At 36.5% G+C, this 23,796-nt stretch overlaps 1 protein-coding gene across 1 annotated transcript in view; it reads right to left on the bottom strand.

Annotated features, from left to right (window-relative positions):
* Nucleotides 1-23,796, bottom strand: part of WDR64 (WD repeat domain 64) — a 102,709-nt gene that overhangs the window by 51,847 nt on the left and 27,066 nt on the right. Inside the window, exons 7-10 of the mRNA XM_026102538.2 lie at nt 22,679-22,893; nt 22,027-22,161; nt 19,179-19,258; nt 11,927-12,066 (exon numbers count right to left, since the gene is read on the bottom strand). Coding sequence (XP_025958323.2) covers nt 11,927-12,066; nt 19,179-19,258; nt 22,027-22,161; nt 22,679-22,893 — 570 coding nt within the window. The remainder of the gene's footprint in view (nt 1-11,926; nt 12,067-19,178; nt 19,259-22,026; nt 22,162-22,678; nt 22,894-23,796) is intronic.

The raw sequence follows: 23,796 nt of genomic DNA, 5'->3' as shown, positions 1-23,796 counted from the left end.
AGACTTACAGGCTAAAGGATTGGGACTATTTTTTAAAAAAAGGCCAGCAATTTCTATTAAATTACAGCAATGATATTTGTAGAAAAATGCTGTAGTACTGAGAGAAACCAGGCAGATCAAGGACCTTTGTACAGGACACTCTTGCCTTGCGTGGCTTGAGATACCCAACTCACATCACGGTTCATTATCTACCTAGTGTATATCCTGAAGCATCTGAGGATACTGCTTAGCTGTAATTCTAAGTCCAAGGGTAGCACTCTTTAAATATTTATATGTTCTGTCAGCATTTCTCTTCAGCAAAAAAAGATATTGCTCCTGTGCTTGAATAAGCTGTACTGTTTTACTTTTACTTTCTCAGACCTAAGCGAAAAGGTGTAGAATCTTTTTACCAGTGGGAAATACCTCATTCATTCCTGTTTTTGTAACTCCAGGATGATACATATCAGTGAAATTCCAAGTCTAAACCAAGAGAATAGACTGTTGGAGCCATTTTGTAGAAAACACTTCCAGACAAACTCAGTTAGTGGCTTCTGCAGAATAATTTCAGTTAGAGAGTTAAATACAATATCATATTTGCAGTCAAATACATACACTTTCACTTTCATGCCAATAAACTGATTTATGAGCTCAAGGTGCTGACACTTTATCGGAAATGAGTCATGTATTATGCAAAAACCTGAGTCTGTATTTTGATGCAATGACACAGTATACAAGTTAGTACCTTCAAACAAATTAAACAGCATTTTCTTTTTAGTAATATTTTCAACTAAAACATAAGTCAAGGCACAGACACACTGCAAGAGTAGTTGTGATGAATGTGGTTCCTGTCAGTCTGTGATATATGGTTTAACAGAAGGAGTAATTTGCATTTGTGGGAAATCTCAACATTTTCACTAGAATGATTAGGAACAAATATGTGACATTGATACTTCAGTGGCTGTCAACAGATCTCCTAGGAAAATCACTGAGCTGAACAGCAGATGAAAAAGAAATGGCTGTGGACTACAACTGTAACTGCATCTATGCATACTGTTGCGTTTAAGGTCTTCTCAACCTGGAAGACCAGAAACAATCTTCTTTCTAGGCTTATTACATTGTAAAGCAAGGCCAGCAACACAGAATTATGGCAATTCCAGTCTCTGCCATCTTCTCTTCCTCAGTGTAACTAATATGGAGATACTCATATGACTAGTGGTCATATAGAAATTATTTATGAATCCCTGGCTCTGCCTAATTTGTAGATATTCTTATGTTATTAAAGAAAGAAAGTAAGTTCGACTTTTGGGATAAGAGAATTTGATATATACATTATTTTTTAATAGCTACCACACAGAAGTTTACTAGTAATTCGTTCAGTCAAGAACTCTTTACAATATTCAAGCAAATAAAGCATGCATGTTATAGACTGATTTGAGGAACCTTCATTTTTTCTGGAATGGAATAGTCATTTGTGTTCAGTTCCAAAATAGTCTCTTATTTGCTATCATAATAATGTTTGTTTTATTATTACTGGCTCAGATTAGGGTAACCTTTTTTCAGTTAAATTAAATATCACAGAAGATCTGTCCAATGTTTTTCCACAAAGCTCTATTGCACACTGGCCAGAATGCCCCCCTGTAAACAAAGTCTGCTCAAAACAATTAACCTGAATTCCAGCTTTCAGTGCAACCTGTTTTGGTCTTGTTTGCCACCAAATATAGTATTGAATTTTGACACCCAGGTTAAGTGTATCCTCTTTGCAGATCTGTTACGGGCAACCATTAAGAAACCAATGTGCTACAAGAAACTCAGTACTGCTCAGACAGCAACTGTCTCACATAATTACTAAAAAATCAGGCAGGACTGATCAAACTTTTGATATCATTTTTCTTTCACTGGATGCATTTGTTGCTTATTTTACATCATCCTATGATTCCAGAAAGATGTAAGACGTAGTTACTGGCAGTAACAGTGAAGAGAACTATCTTCTTCCTGAAAACAAAGAAGCCATGCATATCCATTTCAGATTTTGCCACTACCTCTCCCTTTAGAAAAAGTTGTAGAAAGATATAGACTTGACTACAGCTGCCTATGCATTAGATTGCATAACACCATTTGACTGGTTAAGGATGAAGGGGGGGGGGGGGTCAAAGTGATTTACTATCCAAGCTACCTTAATGATATTACTGTAGAGCTGTACTTCTGGTTTTTAAACTTGTATTACAGCACTAGAGAAATAATTAGTATTTCCTGTAAGTATACTTTACATACAGGGGGGAATGACAGAAAAAAATAGTAATTCATTTAAAATATGTGAGCCTTTTAGACCTAATCTTTGGGTTTTGGTTTTTTTTTTTTAATTACCATAGCCAAAGTGTTGAGAATACATTGTCTATAGCTGACCTTGATAAGAGTCTGCAGGTCAACTACTACAATGATACATGCAGATTTTACCATTATATCTGAATTGTACAGTACACTGAAACAACAGTGTGCTGGAGTTCATCCCAGAGTCCTTGCTTCTTGATAATGTGGATGGGAATCCGGACGAACTGTGCTGTGAATCCCTCTTTTATCCATGCCTAAGTTTACTTCAGTAGAGACAACTGTGCTGGGATGTGGGGTGAGGAAAACGGTCTGTGCACTGGTCCTGAGCTGATGTCGAGTGGGATTCAGACAGGTTATGCATCAGGATCAGACAGGTGGACAGTATGGTGGAGATTCACAGTTTAAACAAGGCCTGAAACTCTCAGCTATCATGATGAAGACTATGGTGCATAACAATCTGATTAAAGAAAATAATCCACATTGTACTCTCATTTTACTTTTTGGTAAAGTGATATCAACATACAGTGTAGCAAGGCCCATGTTAAAATAATTGCCTGTCATATTAAGAATTCTCCAGTTCATTCAGGTGCTGGACGGCACATTTATTATAATAATAAAAGCTGAGCTGTACTCTGCTGAATGAAAGTAGCTCATGCAGTTTCCACAGTATTGTTAAACCTTGTTTATGTGATTACTAATTTATAGAATTTCAGACTTTCAGCTTGTATTGCATTCAGTGAGACTGAGCATGGGTCCACTGCAAATGCAGGTTATTCTTCTGCTTTTTCACTGCAAATGCAGGTTATTCTTCTGCTTTTTTTTTTTTTTGGCAGAACAGTCCTCTAAAATAAAGCACATACAGCTGAAAAATAATGTGAATAAAGCAAGCATTGTGTTAAAAATCACTTATTTCTGTTTAAAACTTTGGACAGATGCTAAGGAGAAGGCCTTCAAAATGAGCACAACATGAAATAGCTTATTTTTGTCTGTTTTCCTAAACTTCCTGAAAACTTGAATGTTGCTTTTCAGCTAGCATGCAGTTATCAATAACTCACTGGTAAAAACTAATTCTAAAGAAGCCTTGCACTTCGGAAGCTGAGAGAACCCTATTGTTTTATGAAGTTTTAGTTTTTGATCTAAGATCAGCATGATCATACTGTTCCCTTCACAGAGACATTTGATTTGTATCTTGGCCATTGTGTTGCTTGAGATGTTTCTTTTGATGCTTTGCTAACACCCTGATGCCTCCCTCCCCTCTCCCAGGCTCCACTCTTTGGTTTCCATGCTCTGGGATATTAAGACTATTACAGTTAATAATCTTGTAAGCTGGCTTTTCCAGTGTCATACAAATCGCCCGTTTGCTAATTTTTTCATCAGTGCTGTGAAACTATGGTGTAGGAGTGCTTTATTTTTACATTTCTATATTAACTACTGCATACATTAATGTTCTGTATTTTGGAACTAAGGTTAATAACAACCACTAAATCCCATTCTTCTTGTAACTGATGTGTAACATTTGTGATATCTTTAAAACTATTCAGTGGAGTTTTGGAACCGCCTAACTCAGCCAATACCTCTTCACACTGCAAATGTCTGTTGCAGCACAGGCCTGAAACCCAGGCCCTTACTGTTGAACTCTATATTATAAATCAATTATATATGTGGGCTGGGAAATATTCTTGGGAGCATATGTGTCTATGGCTTTTCATTCTTAAAAGTCCTTTGAGGTCAAATCAGGGCAATGCAAGGCACTTAGTAAAATTCTTTGTTTGGATATTTGTTTTAAAGCATTTTACAAATTGTTAATATACAAAGTGAATGCTATATACAAAACATACCAAAGAAGACTGGCTACCAGAAGACTGACTAATTGATTTTCTTAAATACACACAGGAAGAATGTGCTTGCTAGCTTGATACCTACTTGGATATTAATACCCAGGAATATAGTTCACATTATATCTTAAAAGCCATCTATCCAAGATAAACGCTACTTGTTCTTTATAGTGTAATATGTAAAGGAATACAGAAAATTACATGTTACTGATTTAGGAAGTGAAAGGCGGAAGTTAATTACAATACATGTAATCTGACTTCTGCAATAAGAACATCATCAGCATGTGCCTACTCACAACAGAGATGATGAAGATAAAGAAAGACAGATTGAGGATAGTTTCTTAACTCTGACACTCATTTTACTCTGCTGTGCTGTACCTATCAGTTGGGCTAGCTGGGCTTCAGGCCTGTGCTAAGCTGCACATATCCCTTGGCCACAGGACAAACTCAGCTAGCTAATTCTAACGGGGGAGCCTGTAGGTGGCCCCACTGGGCACCTGACAGTGACACCACAGGTGTGCCCTTTTCTTTAAGTGAACCAGCACATTCTCTTGTGAACATCCTTTCACTTGACAGTAAAAATGATGAATAGAATTGTGTACTTCTAAGACAATCCTATAAAAATTGTAAAGACCACCATGTGGGTGAACCTCTCCATGGACAGGATCTGCACCTTTGCCATGACCTGACTGGAGGTCTGTCCAATGGTGCAAAACTCAGGGTTCCCCTAATCTGAAGGGATATTTTTTTCCTTCTAGTGTTAGTTCTAATAAATGGCATTTTAATCAGTACTTTACAGAGTGCCTTTCTTCTTGGGATCACAACAAACACTTACACCCATACATTACAGAAATAGAGAAGGGAAACAAGATGAATGGGAATATCAGATTGCTTAATTCATAAAATGACAGGACATCCACCCTTATAATAACAGTGTGAAGAAAGGCTGTGGATGGATACCAGCACAGGGGACTTGTGGCAGTGACTCACATTCCAGTCTTTGGATGGGAAGAAAAGCAAAGAAAAAGAGCTATCTCCATAGAACAGTTCCCTCAACAGTATTTTGTGTATTTACTGGAAAGCACATCTGTATACATTCCTAAGAGTTTCTGTATATATAACTGAACTGAGTTGGCTCAATGCTTGAGTAAAGACTCAAACATTTCTCATTTGAGTCAAGATAATTAGCATGTTACATTACCTTAATCTCCATTTCAATTCTAATCTGATTATGGGGAATTTCAAGAATATTTTCAGATTTCCCATATCATTATTTTTCATTTATGTACATGGACTAATGAGTAACAGGAGCTAGTGCTTAGCTGAACTCTCAAAACTCTATTAGTCATACTCTGAAGAATATCCATAGCCTTAAAGTTTTCGTTTGTTGGTAACTGCATGCTCAAATCCTTAGACCTCCTCCCTGCTAAAACATACAAAATCTATTTAAAAAGTGACTAAAAGAGAAATTTACCATCATTCTAGCTACATTGGAGGACAAATTATCCCCAGAATTTTAGTCATCAACAGACAGAGAACATCAAATCACATTTAAAATTATTTCAGTGTTGCATGGAAGATGACTTGTTCATTTCCCTAAAGTTAAGAGGTGATGGACTAATTCACCCAGCTGAATTTGGGCTCAGTGGTAGCTAAGTTATGTGGATGACACAATTCCAGGAAAATAGTAGACATAAAAAATTGGTAAGAAAAAAATATGTCTTTTTATTGTCAGGAACGATTTCAATATCAGACACTGCTTCCTATTCATTCTCAGGAGGATATAAAAGCATCCCAAGTCTGCTATCAAAAAATATCTTTAGCCCAAACCATCCTCATAACACTCCTATTCCTTAGGCACAGAGACATAAAGAGTCTTATGAAGGAAAATAAACAAGAAAGCTTTTTGTTTGTATTATTTCTTGGTATTATTATTGAAGATATTTCTAGGATATGCAAATATTGCCATACTGAGGGTTTGTTAACAATACTTAGAACACAGGCACCTATTTTTTATAAAACAAAACAGAGTGAAACTACTCTCTTTAATACAGAATTATGCTTTATAGAGACTAGTAGCCTAAGCCAGGACACTCAACTAAAACTGGAATGTAACGCGTAGGATTTGTAGTATCTATTGACTACATCTCTGCAGAAAAAATAGAAATGGATGCAAAACACATCCTAAAGCTTCAGGTTAGCTTTTTTCCATAGTTCTCCTTTAGCCATTCATAAACTGCCTTGCTACTGATCCCAGTTAGTAAACTGGAACTGTAACTTGGAAAGCATTTATGTTTTATGAAAAAAACAAACAACCAAACATCATTGAGCAATGCATAAAAGAAGTACAGCCTAGAGGATATGGGAAGTCCTTCCATTCTACTCAGAATCTGCAAGTCCTCAAATGAGTACTGGCTGCAGTTTTTGGCCATGCATTTAAGAAATTATGTGGATGAACTGGAAGAAATTGAGGAAAAAAGAACAGAAACTCTCAGAGATCTAAAACCATGACTGATAAGGAAAGAACTCCAGTCATTCAGCTTACAAAAGAAAAGAGAGACGAGCTGACAGTTTCCAAATATAGGAAGTGAAGGGAATAAACTATTCCCTGCAAAGAGAAATGGAACAAGCTGTTCTCTGCATTCACTGTGGCTGGTACAAGAAGTATTGGCCTTAAAATTGCAGCTGGGGAAATTCAGGCAAGATGTTAGGAAAAGCTGTTGAAAAACTTTTTAACACTGGAAATTATGGAGCTCTGAGATAAAGCATTTAAGGAGTATATAGTGTCTATCACTGAGGATCATTAACAGTAGGTTAGATAAACATCTGACAGGAATGATGTAAGTATAGTTGACCCCACAGTGGGTTATAGAAAATGGGCTATGTGATCTCCTAAGATCCCTTCTAGACTTTTAACCTTTCTCTTTGACTCTTAGTTTGTCCTGTTCTATTAAAAAAAAATAAGAGTAATCTAAAAATAGCTATTTTATAGTCAAGAATTGTGTGGTAATAGAAAAGCTGTACTGAAGATATTGCTGCATTTTATTTCAGGATGTCAGTAAAGTAAAACTAAACTGGTAAGTAAGTGTAGTTTTACTGGTAAGTACAGACGACAAGTTACAGAAAGAAAAGTTTGACTCATTTCCTTAAAGATACTAAAATGGCTTAATAGTATTTTTAGATATTTAAACGGCACTGAAAATAATGTCCGCTTTCCTGCTCTTAGTATGGGTGCTTATCTTTTCAAATAGATCATTTGTGTTTCATCCATTTCTCAAATCCTTTAAAGAACAGCTAAAAATAGTGAGACATCCATCCACCGTAATACAAAAGCTTTTTTTGTACTGTTCTTGCATGATGTATAAAAAACTCCCTTCTTTCTCTATCTTGGCCTTGCTTCTCCTCTGCTGGAATCTGTGATTGTCCACTGGTGCAACACTGTCACTACAGTCACTTATTTCAAAAAATAAGGGCAATTTTTGCCTGGTGAGAATTAAGAAACTGAACTTGACTGGGAAGAAGCTCCTATTGTCATTCACATCTCAATTCCTGAAGGAAATGGAAACAAACAGTGCTCACACAGAAGTTTATAGCATTTCTGAGAGAGGCCTTGAGACTATAAAGAGTAACTTGCATTTATGGTTTCTAATGCTTCTGAAGTCCACACAGGTGCCCAGCCCATAAAATAAAGCAACTCCCATTCAAATCAATCTCTTTTTGAAGCGGTTACATCTCAAGAACTGAGGTCAAGCTTCCCCTTGATCTAACAGATGATATTCATTTTTTCTGACAAGTAAAGATGGGAAGTCATTTGTCTATGAAATGTGAGAAATTTCAGACCTAACGAGGGAGGTAGCAGTTTTCTTCCTCTTTGGAAAAACAATTAATTCTACCACTCAAAATTATATTTCTTTTAGTGTTTTATTCATTCATTCATTCTCCTTGGGTGTGTCTGTACCTACACTCTAAACATTAGCATCTTATTTTTATAATGTTATATATGCTTTGCCTACTCTAAGTAGACACCATTGCATCTAGTGTTCGCTACATGAGGCACTTTGAGCATTTTGATAGGTATGTTAATCGCCCTTTGCCTTCTTCACCGTAGGTTTACATACTATCTCCAGTGAACAGCATTCTATTTTTAAATTGATTGGGTGAAATCTTGGCCTCACTCACATAGGAACAAAATTGGACTTTTTCAGTGAATCCAAGATAGCACTCTTGGAGTTGGTGGACATTTTGAATTGCATCCAAAATTATACATATTTTATTTGTAAGAGGTTGCAAGAGTATGGGATACACTAGGATTACACAACAGTATAGGTTAATATGAACCGTCAGTCAGATTTAGCTCATCAAATTTTAGATATGTAAAAGTCAGATGTCTTGTCTTAGTCATATAGGGTGCCTCTACACTTGGTGGAAAGAAACAGAAACATCTAAAGGCTGATTGCTTCTCCCTTCTCATTCAGGGCAAAGTAAGTCTCTAAAGCTATGTACCTCTTTCCAATTCTTTTGGAATTCAATTTCTTTTTTATTCAGAGGGGGCGCTGTACCACTAGGTAAGAATGAATGCCTAACCTAACGTTAGGGTGAGATACACCTCTTTCTGTGAATGTATGTATCTTTATCTGAAGAACACAGTATTAAACCTGGAAATGACAGGGAAAATCCCACAGTCTTCCTTCCGGTTCCATTCATTGTCATAGAAACTTAATGAACAGATGCACTGGTCTTAGGCTTGCCTTTAGGATGCCATTTTGAAGCTTGGTACTTTTATGTAACATAAAAATCTTTATACTAAAGCTAGAAAATTTTTAAAATAGTTCAAGAAAAATAGCCATAAAATACAAAATCAGTCTGAGCCTTCAATTGTGGTAATATAAAAATTACAAAACTTAATTAAAAAAACTGTATTTTAGCTGAAAAATGGCATAATTAAAAATCTTTTATTTTAATATGAATATCTGACACATTTTAGGTTACATTTAATTTGGGAAATATGCAGAAGATGTTTTAATTTAATTTTCTTAAGTATTTCCCTAGCGCTGCTATTCCATCAAATAGGTGAGGCAAAATCTGTTGAACACAAAAGGTTTTGTTTCCCTTGGCTGCAACTCTTCCTTGAAAACATTGATGGCTCTCTAACTTTTCAGTCAACATGTATAGGCTCTCCTTGTTATACCTTCTACACTACAGCCATTAAAAGACGAAAATGTAATAGAGAAACTCTTCTGATTTCCCTTATGCTAGATAGCTTAAAAAGCAGGTTGGCCTTGGTTACTTAGGTGGAAACGAAGAATGTTTTAACTTATGTTGAAAGTTGCCTGGGAAGTTATGCACTTTTGTAAAATAGTTGTTTATACCGACAAACACAAATATATTTTAACTGTGTTGGAAGCAACCACATTATAGCTGACCTTCCTTCACTGTTGTGTATACCGCATAAATCATCTATAAATTGTAAATTCTTTGAGGCACAGAGTGATCTCTACTTTATTCATAAAGTCCTCTAGACTTTTCTGTGAGGGATCCCTTCTTCTTTTCTTATAGCTTTCAACTATGGAACAAAATTTACCTGACTCTTGAAAGCCTTGGCATTTATCAGATTTTTTATTTGTTATTGTCATATCTCTTTTTTTTTCATGTTTTAATATCTGCCTTATAACTCACAGTGCTGCTTAAAGACACATAGTTAGCTTTTAATTAGAACATACCTTTACAGATTCAGTTTCACGTACAAGTGATCTTACTGATGCCACTTAACTTATAGTTAAGATCTGGTATGAGCATCCACATGCTTGTGGATGTAGCCTTGTAAAATAGATTTTGTTTCCTTCCTAAGATAGCATATTGAATCATAGACAGGCCCAGCAAGATACTCAAGAGATCTTATAGTCATTTAGCTGCTCTGGGCACTTCATTCCTAGTTATTTTTCTATAAATATCTTTATGTATGTTCATTCCCCTTAAGTCACATTTTATGTCTTATTCTATTTTTCCTACATGCATAGCTTGCGGGCTATCTGTCAAAAACCTCCTTAATTCAGCAGTAATGTATGCCTGCAGGAAAAGTACAGGTAAAGATTTATGGGAGGGAGGGAGGAGGGATGTTATGGCTCCAAGATTATCTGAAGATGTGAGACTTATGATTACTTTTTTTCAGATAGTAGTACTTTTAGAAGTGTGTGGACTATTTTAAAAATGGCATTGAAGACATGAAAATATAATCTTTACTAGCAACAAAAGGAGCAGTAGTAAGAAATTACAGGCAGAGAAGCAGCAAGGACAGGTTAAATAAAGAGTTTTATAATACTTCCTACAAAACAGAACAAAAAGCTGGAAACCTTTTATCTTGAGACAGATGGTTATCTCAGTAGACTAATTTCAAATTTTTTTTGTGAACTGCACATAACTATAAAGAATTTCTCTTCTTTCCCACAGTTTCTCAGTCTTCTCTTTGCTAGACTACACAGATTTATCTCTTTCCACCTCACAGGTTGCATTTTTGAGACTTCCGCTCTTTCATACTGATCTGAAAGTTTTCCTGTTTGCCCTCCTGTTTCATTAAATGCAGTGCCTGAAACTGTCCACTGTTTCTATGCCTTTCTATGGCTCACTCAGTATCTCTTGTAGGCTATACCTCTGTAGGTACCTCCCTGTATTGCACTTGCCTTTTCACTCCAGGATCTGACTGACTAATTTTAATGCTCTGCTGTGATCCTTGGTAACCCCAAGGTTCTTCTCTGCAGCACTGTTGTTTAGGGAGTTTTGTTCATCATAGAGTCGTTCACCTCATTATTCCCATCTACATATATAACTATGATTAAGTCCTTATTGCCTTATAAGAGGCAATTCACTTTTTCCATACATCATATCTCCAATTTTAATGACCATTCTGAATTCTAATACTTCTGCCCACTGCCTGCAGCCCTTATCCAGTTCGGGTCAACTGGTTAATTTAGTATGTATACTCTGTATTCCATCATTGTAGATGTTAATGAAAATATTGAACACTATTGCATATTGAAAATATTGCATAGGACCACACTTGGAAGAGCCCTGTAGCCTTTAAGAACTATTCCTTCGGTTGTTTCTCAACTGTTTTTGCACAGTTTTTTTAGAAGTTTTTATTCTCTCCTGAGTAGTTTCAGTTTGACAAATGAGAGAAACCACTGATTTAGGAAACTCATTCATTTCCAGAAGAATCTTGCAGTACTTTCTTGAAGATATTGTATTATTGATTTTATTAGTTTTCCTGTTCATGGACAATGTTTCGGATCAGTAACCCTCTTGACAGACACTGTTAATACAGAGGTCAAGATTTTAACATGGCCTATAGAGTGGTCAGTGTAAGAAAAACTCCACTTGTGGATTTAGTAGGCTGACAGGTACAGAGAAGGGTAAATGAAACTGTAGGAAGTTGAAGATGATCACTACTGAATGAGGCATTCAGATACAGGTTATGTATATATTCTGAGATGTCAAAGCAATACAGAAATTATCAGAATGTTAATACCTACTATTGTTAGTATTCTTTCATTATGTTTAGAAAAAAAAATAAGTCAAATTATTCTGATACATGTATAGTTCCATTCTAGTCTTGCTTCTCATTATAAAATGATTTGGAACCTTTAAGCCATAACACCACCTTTTTATTGAAATTAACTGATAAACAATGAGATTAGGACCAGACACCAATAAAAGTTGTAACTCAAGTACATATTGTTACTAGTATTTACTGCATTGATTTCCATGAAGTTAAGGATAAAGTGTTTTACCTTTGCAGAGGAAAGGCTGATGACATGCTGATCTTTTTCATTTGTCACGATTTCCACAACACTATATAGGTGTCCTGGTAACCTTCCTATAGGCTTAGTATTAATATTAGGATGCCATATACGAAGGAGTCTATCATCACCTGACAAGAAAAAATATTTTATGTTGAGGGAGGCTGAATAGTCACTGATATAAATTAGCTTCTTAATGGAGAGCTTACTTTTACTGTGTAGGCAACTCCCATGCAAGGATGAGAATTTTGCATTCTAAGAGCTGGATTCCAACTTATGCTCAGACCTCTTTTCACCGCTTATTCCCCATACTTGCATTAAAACCCACATAACTCATTTGTACTTCAAAACCATTTAACTTTATCAGAGAAGTGCCTAGAGGCACTGGCTGTGAGAACATGCGCTATTCCCATAAAAGCAGAATACTTCTATTAAACATAGATTTGGGGATTGGATTATTTTCCTTCAAAGATTTGATTTAGAAAAAGATCAAAATAATAATGATGTCCACACAACCAGATAATGAAGGGATGATGGCCTCTAATGGAAGGGGATGGGTGTGAAGAACAGGAAGGGGAGCACACATGAAAGCTGAGGGCAGACTGCAAACAGTAACTGCTGATGAGAGATTTTGTGTCTTAAAGAATTTTAAATTCTTTAAAAATAAGAAATTGGTCTTAAGTATTAAGTAAATAAGAATTTGGTCTTTTATATGTGTTTGTATGTTGAAACATTAAATTTCTTAACATTTAGGGCATCACCTTTGATTGCATTATAGCAGAGTCTTTTGGTACTATTTTCATAACAATTTTCATAAATATTCAAATTTGAGAACAAAAATGTTCTTAAAAGTGTATTAGTCAATTCCTTACATACTGATGCAAACACAGCTATACCAGGTGTCTTGAAATAGTTGCTGTTTTTCACAAGTGTTGCAAGAGAACCTGAGCCCACTTTAAATTTGACATTAATGCACTGGTATTTTAACATCTGGTTCCTGGCAAATATTGCGATTCTATTATCCATATTTTACTACTGTACAAGTTCAGCCTTGCATTAGCTGAGCAGTCTAAAATCTAACTACTCGGACACACAATAGAGGAAACAGCTACCTTTAACCTAGATTTTGCTTCGAGGCTCTCAGCTTAAAGTGAAGTGCAGAAGCCAAAAATGCATACACTGGGAAGTACACACATCAGAAGAACATCCACAGCACAGAACACCCAGCCTCATGACTGTGAAGCTCAACTCAGTTTTGTTAACAAGGAGAACAGTTAAAGGTCAGCTCTTTCAGTCTGCTCTTTAGGGATCTTCCTTAGGCTTGCTCAACCCACTGTCAACCCAAGCTCAATCAATGGGTCAGTCACTCCCTCTCTCTCTACAGAGATGTATCTAGTCCTTTCCCTCTTAATACAGCAAGATGTGATTCATTTAGGAACACTCCATCTCCCTTTTCCTCCATTAACCATTACTCTCCTCTCAGTTAAATTAATTCTATTGCTTATGTAGCCTCTCTCTAAATGACATTGGAGAAATCATCTGCTCTTAAAATAGCTTCAACAAAAAAGCCATCTTGTTTTATGCCAGATCATTTCACAGGTCTGACTGAGAATGTGACCATGCAAACAGCTGTACTGGCATAATGGAGGGATGGATAACTCCTGCAAGGGAAAGGGGATTGGCAGTAGCTTCAAAGGGAATCAAGTGCCTTCAGGAGCACTTTGAGGCAAAACTATTTCAGATTAACTGTCTAAGCTGTTAGTATGGCAGGAATTCTCTTTAAAAGGCCATAATCACACAAGGAGTTTGTGAAACCCTTTTGGATGGTTTTAATGCAGGGCACAATGGGTCCTGCTGACTTCCCCAGATGTTGTGTCAGGCTGTTGTAGACATGCCCAATGAGTTAGCAGAACCCTTGTGACCAGGTCAGAATACATTCCTGAGAAATAAGACCATGGGAATGAAACTCAGTGTGCAGACCTTCCAGGAAGACAACATGAAGAGAAGACATATGGTAGACAGGGGCCTCCAGTGAGACTGGTGAGATGAGTTATAGTGTCAGAGGGAACAAAGAGTGCCTCAACAGCATGCTCTTTAGCAGCTCCAAATGGAAAATGTAAAGTCTTAAAATGATGCTGACCTGGGAGCTGTTGATTGTGTCTGACCAATATAACTATCTAATTGTTGTGTTCCTGAGGAACAGAATCTTCCTTAGCTTTCCTAATTGGTCTGTTCTTTACGTCCTCCAGGTGATGGCAGATAAAGGGAGGGGAGGATATTGCCCTTTAACTGTGGCACAGAGATTTTCTTTAAGAATAGAATCACTAATACATGTTATTTACTTAAGATATAAACATGAAGAACAATTGTCATTAAGAAAGAAAATGCAGCAAAAGTGAGATTAAAAAGGCAGGCCATATTGTTGTCTTTCCCTACGTTAAAAATACTGCTTGCTTCTTTTGTGAAATGGTTGATTAGTTTGTTCCTTTCACTGATGTTGAGGTAATAGTGCAGTTGGAGTGTTCTCTCTCTTCTGTCTGAACTAATGCCAGATTGGCCCTGACACTGCAAGGCCATGTGCTCATCCTGCCCTAAGAGCAGTTAAGACAGACATTCACTGCTTTACTGCTTCAGTGGAACATGTGCTGGAACATTCATTCTCTCTGTGCTCCAAATATGCCTTCAGCATTGAAAATCCTGACATAGAATGAGTATTAAGCACATGCAAGAAAAGCTTGAAGAGGATGCATTAAGTGTCTAAATAACAGACAGCAAGTATTTAAGATTTTGTGAAACCAATGCTCTGAATCACAGTGGGCTTCATTCAGTGTACTCCCTTCCAAGATAAATAAAAATGAAAGCATGTACTTTGGGTTTTTTAAAGACAGATTTTATGACCATAGCTCTGCCCTGGCTAGATGTTAAGGATTTCATAGCCTTCTTAGAAAGTGTGATCCTTCACCCTTTGTGTCTTCCTTCCTTATACAGTTTTGCAATTTGTGTGGTACAAGTCTACTGAGATGTCTGCATTTCCATGGTGTTAAAATGCCATACAGAACAGCATTTTTGGACTGAAAACTCAGGCTTAACTGAGCCTTCACCAATAAGCTAAAAATGAAAAATACAGCTCCTGTGTTTTTTTTTCCATGCTGCTTCTCACACACAGGAGGACCTCTTACTCTTTAAAGCCACTTCGCTATCATTCCTCCAAGTCTAACTTTTAAATACTCTTTGGTAATGATGTCTGCAAAATGACTTCAGAACAGTCAGACATCTGGTAAGCTAAGACAAGTTTATGTCTTTATCACATTGACTAATGTCTCTTTGTTGTTTTCTTTGGGCTGCCTTGTCTGCCTTCATGTGTTCTTCTTAAATTTAGCATGCACCATAGAAAAAACTCTGGAGTCCTTGGATGAGATTTCTAAAACTAGGATTCCTGGGAACTCCCCAGTATGTCATTGCTGATTTATAGTGCCAGTAAAAAGATAAATAGAAAAAAATCTGAGACTTTACCAGCTACTTTACTTATGCCAGGATTACACAAAGGTTACTGAACAAGCACTTGCTTTTATCAGTCCTAAGCTGCTACTGCTAGATTTAGAAATCACTAATAGTTTTGCTTCCTCTTTATTTCTCACAAGAGAACAATAGCTGGAATCTGAAAAACTAATGATGTTAGAAGTTGATTTATTATATAATTTAAAACTGATCATCCCCAGCTTTTATATGGATATATAATTTGTTTCTAGATGTAGCTATTCCTTAAAGCGATGATTAAGATATAGTTGGAATTCAAATGGGTATAGAGTAAGAGGATAACCATATCACTTTAACATTGAGTATAATATTAATGCAAAACTTTACACAGAAAAATTACTCTAAACTACTGTGGACTCCATATTTTATGCTACTAAAGGGCATATATCATTTAACAGTTAAAGAAGTATAGCTTTCATCATGAAAAGTGAACTCTGTCTCAGGTTTGCTTCTTATTCATGATTATAAATGCCAAATGTCTGGAAGGCAAAATTAAGCTGTGTCACAGTAGTACAGTCTCCTGTTCCTACAGAAACTCATGAGTTTATTCAAATACAACTAAATAAATGTGGTGGAAGAGTAGGGGAGTTAAAACATGACTTTTTTCATAGTCAGTTCCCAGTGTAAAAATATGTTGTAGGATCCAGTATTTTGCATATCATTTGTGCTATAAATACTTGGCTAAATAAGAAATATTGGGGCTCAGAAAAAGTGGTTAGCAAATTAATCCTTGCTGAATACATAAGAAGCTATCCTGCAGTTAAAGACTGGATTTTCTTTGTCTTTATTGCAGAATGTGATGTATAGACACAGCTTTTACAAATGTTTGCCCATGTCACCAAGAAATCTATATATTATGATTCCTGGATCACTCACCTGCTCCGGTCATTGATTTTTAGTATATATTACAGATAAAGTTGCAGGCTTGTTAATTAGCAGGGCTTTAATGACTCAGCTGCCTATGATCATTTGAAACAGTTTAATTCTCTCATTGACTGAATCATCACCAGCTTGATAAGACAGAGGGACAAGTTTTAAGACACAGAGCCAAACACGGTTTGCACTAGTCCTGCTGACTGCTGTGCCATTGTGATCAGTATATTTTATTCATAGAGCAGTGAACTCTAAAGCTAAACTTTTGAAATGTGTAGCTGGTCACTGGCATCCTGCTAATGTAAGTTATATGTTTGAATCCTACCAGTTTAGAAGATGGATCTCTCAAAGGCTGGAGGATTAGATTCTTAATTCACTGTGCAACTTCATGAAAGTCATTGGTTGACCTAAACTCCACAATGATCTTGAAAGGGACAATCCCACCCTTTCATAGTCTTTGGCCATGCATTCCCACTCTCTCCTGTGACACTAATCCAGCTCAGGAATAATTTCCTTCTGTGTTCAAAGGAAGCAGCAGGACTGAGCAGTGGGAAGGAGGGTAAGAGGTAGGAGGATGCCTTTTAATGTCAAGATGAAGGCCAGTGGGTGAACAAGCCAGACAGAAATCCAATCCAAATTCCTGGAATTCCAAATCTAGTTAATGTAAATGTTATGCTTCAGGAATAGACTGGAAGATTGATAAAAGTTTTTTAAGTACAATTATTATACATTTTCAGTCATCGTTGCAGACTCCTTCTTGAACACAAAATCATTCATCGTTTATCATGCTTTTGTACAGTAGAAAACGGATATTAAAATGCAGTGATGAGAAAGTACATCTCTTTATCAAATATTCTGATTAGGAAACTGTTTAGATAAGACAAGAGGTCCTATCTTCCAAGTCTAGCCTCCAGCCAGCACAGACAAATATGTAATATATCCTTTCAACAATTTCAAGCTCCATTTTAAAATCAGGAGGGTATTTCTTACCACCATTGCCATTATTTGGAAAAGTCTTCCAGAACATCTCCACTCTAATTTTTGCTCTAATGTTCATCTTCCTGATATTTTTATAGATAGCAATGATATTCCTCGTTAACCCTCCCTCAACTTGCTAGGCGACAGAAAATACACTCCTTAGTCTCTCTCTTGTGATAGGTCTCCCATTCCCCATGTAATTCTAAAGCTCCTTCTTGCCCCTTTTTCCATATTCAACTAATATTTCTTGAACATGTCTGATCACAAACATACTGGATTCTAGTATAACATAAGATTTTACAGTGTCATACACAATTAAGTTAATGCTTCCTTTTCTGCACAACAGATATTTCAAATAACACGAGTACCTGGGGGAAGTACTGCTGTATGATTGCTCTGTCCGTATACTCTGCCATATGTGTTTATTGCTGTCCACTATCAGTGAGCAGATACTAGGCTAGACAGAGCTTTGGTCTGACCTATCATAGCTATTAATATTTTCTTAAGACATTTATTCAGATTTTTCTCCTCTTCTGCTATTTCTGTATGAAGAATTTTCTGTGTGTAACAAAAATATTTATTTGTTCCTGTGTACCTGACCTTCTGTCTTGTACTGTGACATTTCATCCTGTTTTTATTATTACAGGAAAATCCTCCAGTTCTACCTGCAGAAAATTCTGATCATATTCTGTTTTATAGGGTCTCTCCACTTCATGTCATCAGTAAATTTCACTGGAGAACTTTTTGTGCTGGAGTAATCAGTGTAAATAATATCTCCCCCAAGGCTGAACTTCAGGATTTTCACTTGTAGCTTTCCTATACCCTACTGATTTCCCTTTGAATTTTATGTTTAGAAAATCAATAGAACTTCCAAAATAGATATCTAGTTGGATACTTATTTTGATATCTGTCTAAGTTTTGTAAACTTTTGTAAACTGTTGCACTTCAACTTGATTTGCATTAATCCCTACGTCTAGGGGTCTTTTTTTTCTCCAGATTTATTTCACAGTCTTGCATACTCTCAAGGCTGGACAATGGAGCCTCGGTCAATTTTTTCTTCTTGTTAGACACAGATAAAAGAATTGCGGTGATATATGTATTAGAAAGCTTTTTTAAGAAAGTTTTAAGCAAGACTGTGGTACTGAAGGCTCACGGACAGGCAGCATCAATGTAGTCACCCCAGGGCACCACCCTGTCAGAAAGAATACACAAACAAGACTGCTGCCACACTCTAGCCTCCTTTCTGCAACATGAAGTATGACAACAGCAATATAAAAGCTCATAAAAATATTGGAGAACAGGGAAGAAATTAATTTAAGAGTGCTATTTCTGCAGTCTGTGCTAAGGGAAAGACAGAATAATAAGAGCTTTGGGGATATGTGATCAGAGAGAAGAGCAACAAAAATTATTAATAGCAGCCAATGGGATTCCTTTGGGCAGGAAAGGAAGGAAAAGGAGTAGTAGGAGGAGGGGATGGGAACCCTGCTGACACTGCGAGCAGTAATCTGTGAAAGATGGTCACCACTGAGGCTGGGAAAGGTGCCTTAAATTAGTCCAGCATCCTGTTTCTCCTGGTGTATTATACATATGCTGTGATGCTTAAATCAAACCCAGACTACAGTAGAATCAAACTGTTGAAAGACTCCAGTCAAGAGCTATACCTCCTCAAAGCCAGGCTCCCAGCACTATAAACAAGACCTCTGTTCCCTATCATTTAAAACTGAAGCCATTAAATTCCTAACAAACTGACCCAGCTTTTATTTGAGCTTATTTAACTGGAAAAAAAAATCACAACAGAACAATCTCTTGGAAAAAAACCAACTTTCTTCATAGATTATATAAGCCTGGTACTTACCCCCAGTGACAATGACATTTGATTTTCCACAGTAGGTGAAGGCATTGACCCCTTTAGGGACAGAAAATTCCTTTACAGGCCTGTAATCATTAATAAAACAGTTAACCAGGTAGAAAGTGTTAGGGAGATATAGTCTACAGTCCTCCCACTTTACTCTTCTGTATATATATAGAATATATATTGCTATGTATATATTGTATACACATGTTTATATACAATATATATTGTTAAGTTAGAATATATGTTTGCATAATATATACAGTATCTTGTTAAAAGCAAATTGATTTATAACAGTGACTTAGATGCTAGCATAAATAAAAATGGAACATGGTCCACTTTCCATTAGAATAATAAATCTCTGATATGAACAGAGGAATCTTTTATCATTCATATTCCAAACAGAATCCTAAAATGGTAGCTGTTGTCAAAGTAAGCCTTCACACAAGTCATTTGATGCACATATAAAGCAGTTCATCACTGAGCAGAAGTATTAAAACCAACTGCCTGTGCCTATTTCAGACACAGAACTCTATCGTGGCTTCTATTTTACATAAAACAAGTGCAATTACTTTTATGCTGCTTCTGTAATAACATATGGTATAATGTATAGCCTTTATTTTATCTACTTTGTGTTAGATAATAACATGAAGAGACTGCATGTTTCTGAAACTCAGCTTAACAGAATTATTCAGAAAAATACTGCAACAGAACCAGCATTCAAACTAAGCCAACACGGATTGAGATTGACTCAGCATCCCTTCCAAACTCTTTGTGCAATCTCTGCTTGTCTCTCCATGTTTCATACATGGCTACTACATAGTAAATATTTTCTTGAATTCTGGATTCAGCATCTACATGGCTAAGGCCCATCTTTGCGAGGAAACAATGACTGCCAGTTTACTTAAGTTATATAAAACGAAATGGGTGGAAATTTAATTTTTTTTTCTTTAAAATCCAGACAAGTAGGTATTTCATTCATTCTGGGCTAGAGAGTAACGATGGATCTTGCAAACTGTAACTGGGAATGAGGCTAAATTTGCCAAAAAAGGCTCTGGAAACCTGGGGGACCTCAGTGCTTAAATGAAAGGGCTTGCTCTTTCTGGGCAGGAGTAAGTAAAAGGCTGTTCACTTCCTACTACTAAGAGGTGGCAAAGCTTTCTTTCCAGAGCTCTAACACAGGAACCTTAACACCTTTGATGGTGTAAAATAGCAAGTAACTGACTTAAATGTGTGATTGGCAGATTCTGACGGGATTTGCCATCTTTTTCCTTTAATTCTTAAATTAAATACTTTTGTATAACTTTCCCTTGGCTCCTTAATGAATGATCCTGATACTCTTCCAACATCAGAGTGAATAACAGGTTCCAGCAACGGGAAGTCCTGCTCAAGTCACAGCCTTGCAAAGAAGCCCCTTGCGATCCCAGCCATGCTTCCTTACAAGGAAAGATTATAACTGCCACCCATTATCCACAAAGGAACTTAACAGTTGCATAGGAGACAGGCTATATTGGCTCCCTTTCCAATCAAAATAACAACTGCTTGCTGCATAGTTAATTGGGGAAATTTATTTTGTTAGCATCAGTTAATCATATATTTGAACCACAATTACTTATGGAACGGGCATTCCAAAGATGATTTGATGCATAGCCACTTTTAGGGCTACTAATTTCATTTTAACAGCAGTGTAATTCTTCAGTTGTCTAAACGTAATTTTATTTAACTCCTATAAGAAGCTCCTTAGAGAAATGTATTTAATGTAATTGGAGACACAATTACAGTCAGTGTTAAATGAAAAAGACCTACCAAAATATTTGCAGTTAATGTAAATATTAATGTATAACAAACAGTGTGAGGTGGTAGCATAAAACTTTTGACTATAATTTTAGCTTTCTGGTCTCTGCTTTCCTTCTCCTCAGATTAAATCTGTTCTTCCAAAATCCCCAGCAAATTCAGATAGGATTTCTCAGCTTTTCTCCTGACACAGTACGTGACCTTGACCAAGCTATAACTATTTCATATTTCACTTTCCCTGTCTACAACAGATATGTAATACTCATAAAATCTGAAGTTCCTGGATTGATGCAAGAATTAGAATGAAAATTTATGGCTTGTGTTATACAAAAGACAAGAAAAATTATCATAATTGTTGCCACTAGCCTTAAAAATCTATTAATTTCTAGGCCTACCTCACAGAGAAATTGTGAAGTTGATCTACTGCTTACAATGCTCTGAGATCTTTGAATGAAAAGTGCTACATAAATGTTATTTATAGTTCCTTTCTACATAAAATTGTGTTTGCATGTATTATTTATTTAACTGGGCTATAGACTCTTCTACAATCACATGCTAGCAAGGCTTGGAGTCAGCTACAGCACTGATGGGCCATATGAATAAGAATATGCCCAGATAAGGAGGCCACAGCCTAATGCATGGTAAATCCAACTTTGCAGACCTCAGGATAAGTTGCTATAGTGATCTAAGTTTGTTTAACTTGAAACGTATTTGAATATGTATGGATATAAATTTTAAATGAATGCATACATAATATATATGTTAGAAAGCAATATATTTACTAAAATTTGTCTGCTGAAGAGAAGGTAAGCAGACAACACTACCAGCATAATTTATTTTTAAGGGCTGTGAGAAATGAACACATCGACAGTCCTTTCCTGCATCAAAAGCTAATGAACAAATATATTGTAGTATTTAAGTAGTTGTATCTTAGTTTGTATTAGCAATGCTTTAGAAAAGACAGCTTCAATACAACAGGACGGATTTGCAAGGCACTGATCTCAGGAAGCAATAAAAAGCAAAAAGTCTGTTTTTTCAGAACACGCCATGTACTTACATGTTGTCCTCTAGTCGCTTTATGTCACCCAAAACAAATGAATGAATGCTGTCTATAGAGCACGATCCAAAACAATTCAGGTCAGAAATATACTTAACCTTCATAACCCAGTCATCGTGTAGCTTGCGTTTAACACTAGGGATATAAATTGAGAGGTTATTAGGATATACTTGCATTCAGTGTAATATGCTCATAGCTGGTTAGGGATTTTGTCAGTGAGATTATACACAACAAATGCTTGAATTTAATATCCAGGGCAGATGCAGAACTGCTCTTCCAGTTTAAAAGCCAGCAGATCTTAGAGCAGAGCTAAGGTTAGGGTTGAATCATGCACTGCTATAGCAGCAATTATGCTTCTATTTAATAGGGCACAAAAGAGCTGTGCCTATGTCAAACTGGACAAATGCAACCGTGAATTCTTGCCTGGAGTTCTACTCTGCAGTCTCTCTGTAGTAAAATCTCTCACTAAAAATGACACACTTCTTCCACACAACAACAAGCAAATCATACTCACTGCAGTCTTAAAAACTATTTTTTTTGTTTATTAGGTGGGGTTAATTTATAAACAAAAGCTAATCCTCCACTCAGGCCAGAGAAACCCCAAATTTAAAAAAACTGCCAGACTGATAATATTTTATCATAAGCAACCTACATCTTAAAATTTTTGGAGTCCAAGATGTGAAATTGTGATTGTTTTTTGGCTTTAGATTGTTTCAATCCAAAGTCATCACTGGTCACTGTAAGCAGATTGACATAACCCCCATCATCTCCCATCAGGATGTTATCCTTAGCCAGATGATCTGATGCAGTCACCGTGCAAACACAGAGCAGACCATTTTCCATTGGTTTGATGACAAAGCAATTACTCTGTGAAATATAGTAAATAGTTTATCAGATATCCCACACAAGCCCTGAAATAGACAGAACATATACTTATCTACATACATCAGCATCCAAATCTTGTCTTTGGCTTTTCAAAGACCCTCTCTGATAGCTGTTTTCTGGTATGAGGAACTCATTGAAGAAGATCACTGACTGAAGTTAAAAGTTTCCTTTAAAGAATTAAAGGATTAAAGTGAGGCTTTATTTCAGACACAGCCTGTTGCAGTTGAGTGAGGAAAAATTCATTACAAATTTTAGGGAAGATTTCACCATACTAAGCAGTATGGTATGTTTAGCAAGACAGGACAAGGCATCTTGCTCAAAATAAAATGCTGTCTGCCAAGAAAATGTGAAATAGCAGAATTATAGAGTTGTTCAAGCCATAAAATGCAGCAGAAACACATGCCCAGAAATTATACTAGCGTCCTGGTTAGTAATATAGCCTGGGAATATCAAGTGTACTTATATGGGCAGGTGTCTGGGTTTTCAGGAATTGAGATAGAGGGAATGAATGTAAGTGCAAGCCACTGTAGTACTGTGCTAGACTGAGAAGGCCTAGGAATGGAATTTGGGGTCATTTGTATTCCACTGTATTGCTTCTACTGCCTGACTCCATCTGTTATTTGAGTAAAGCATCCTTGCCAACCTAAACTGGCAGCTTTCCACATGACATAGGAATTAACTGCTTCATGGTTCTTTGTGTACCACATGGTTCTCTGGTTACCACAACTCAGGAAGTAAAACAACAACAGGCATGCAATTGCCAACTCAGAATTACTGAGAAAAGCCCCCAGGACATGAGAAAAAAGCCAAGGTATGGATCAGAAATTCTTGGCATTCAAGAAAACTTCAACTGTTAGAACATACACTATAAACATCAAGACGCTT

The sequence above is a fragment of the Dromaius novaehollandiae genome, chromosome 3, assembly GCF_036370855.1.
Source record: "Dromaius novaehollandiae isolate bDroNov1 chromosome 3, bDroNov1.hap1, whole genome shotgun sequence".
NCBI lineage: Eukaryota > Metazoa > Chordata > Aves > Casuariiformes > Dromaiidae > Dromaius > Dromaius novaehollandiae.
Note: the sequence above shows the minus strand (reverse complement) of the source record. Positions and strands in the feature narration are given on the sequence as shown.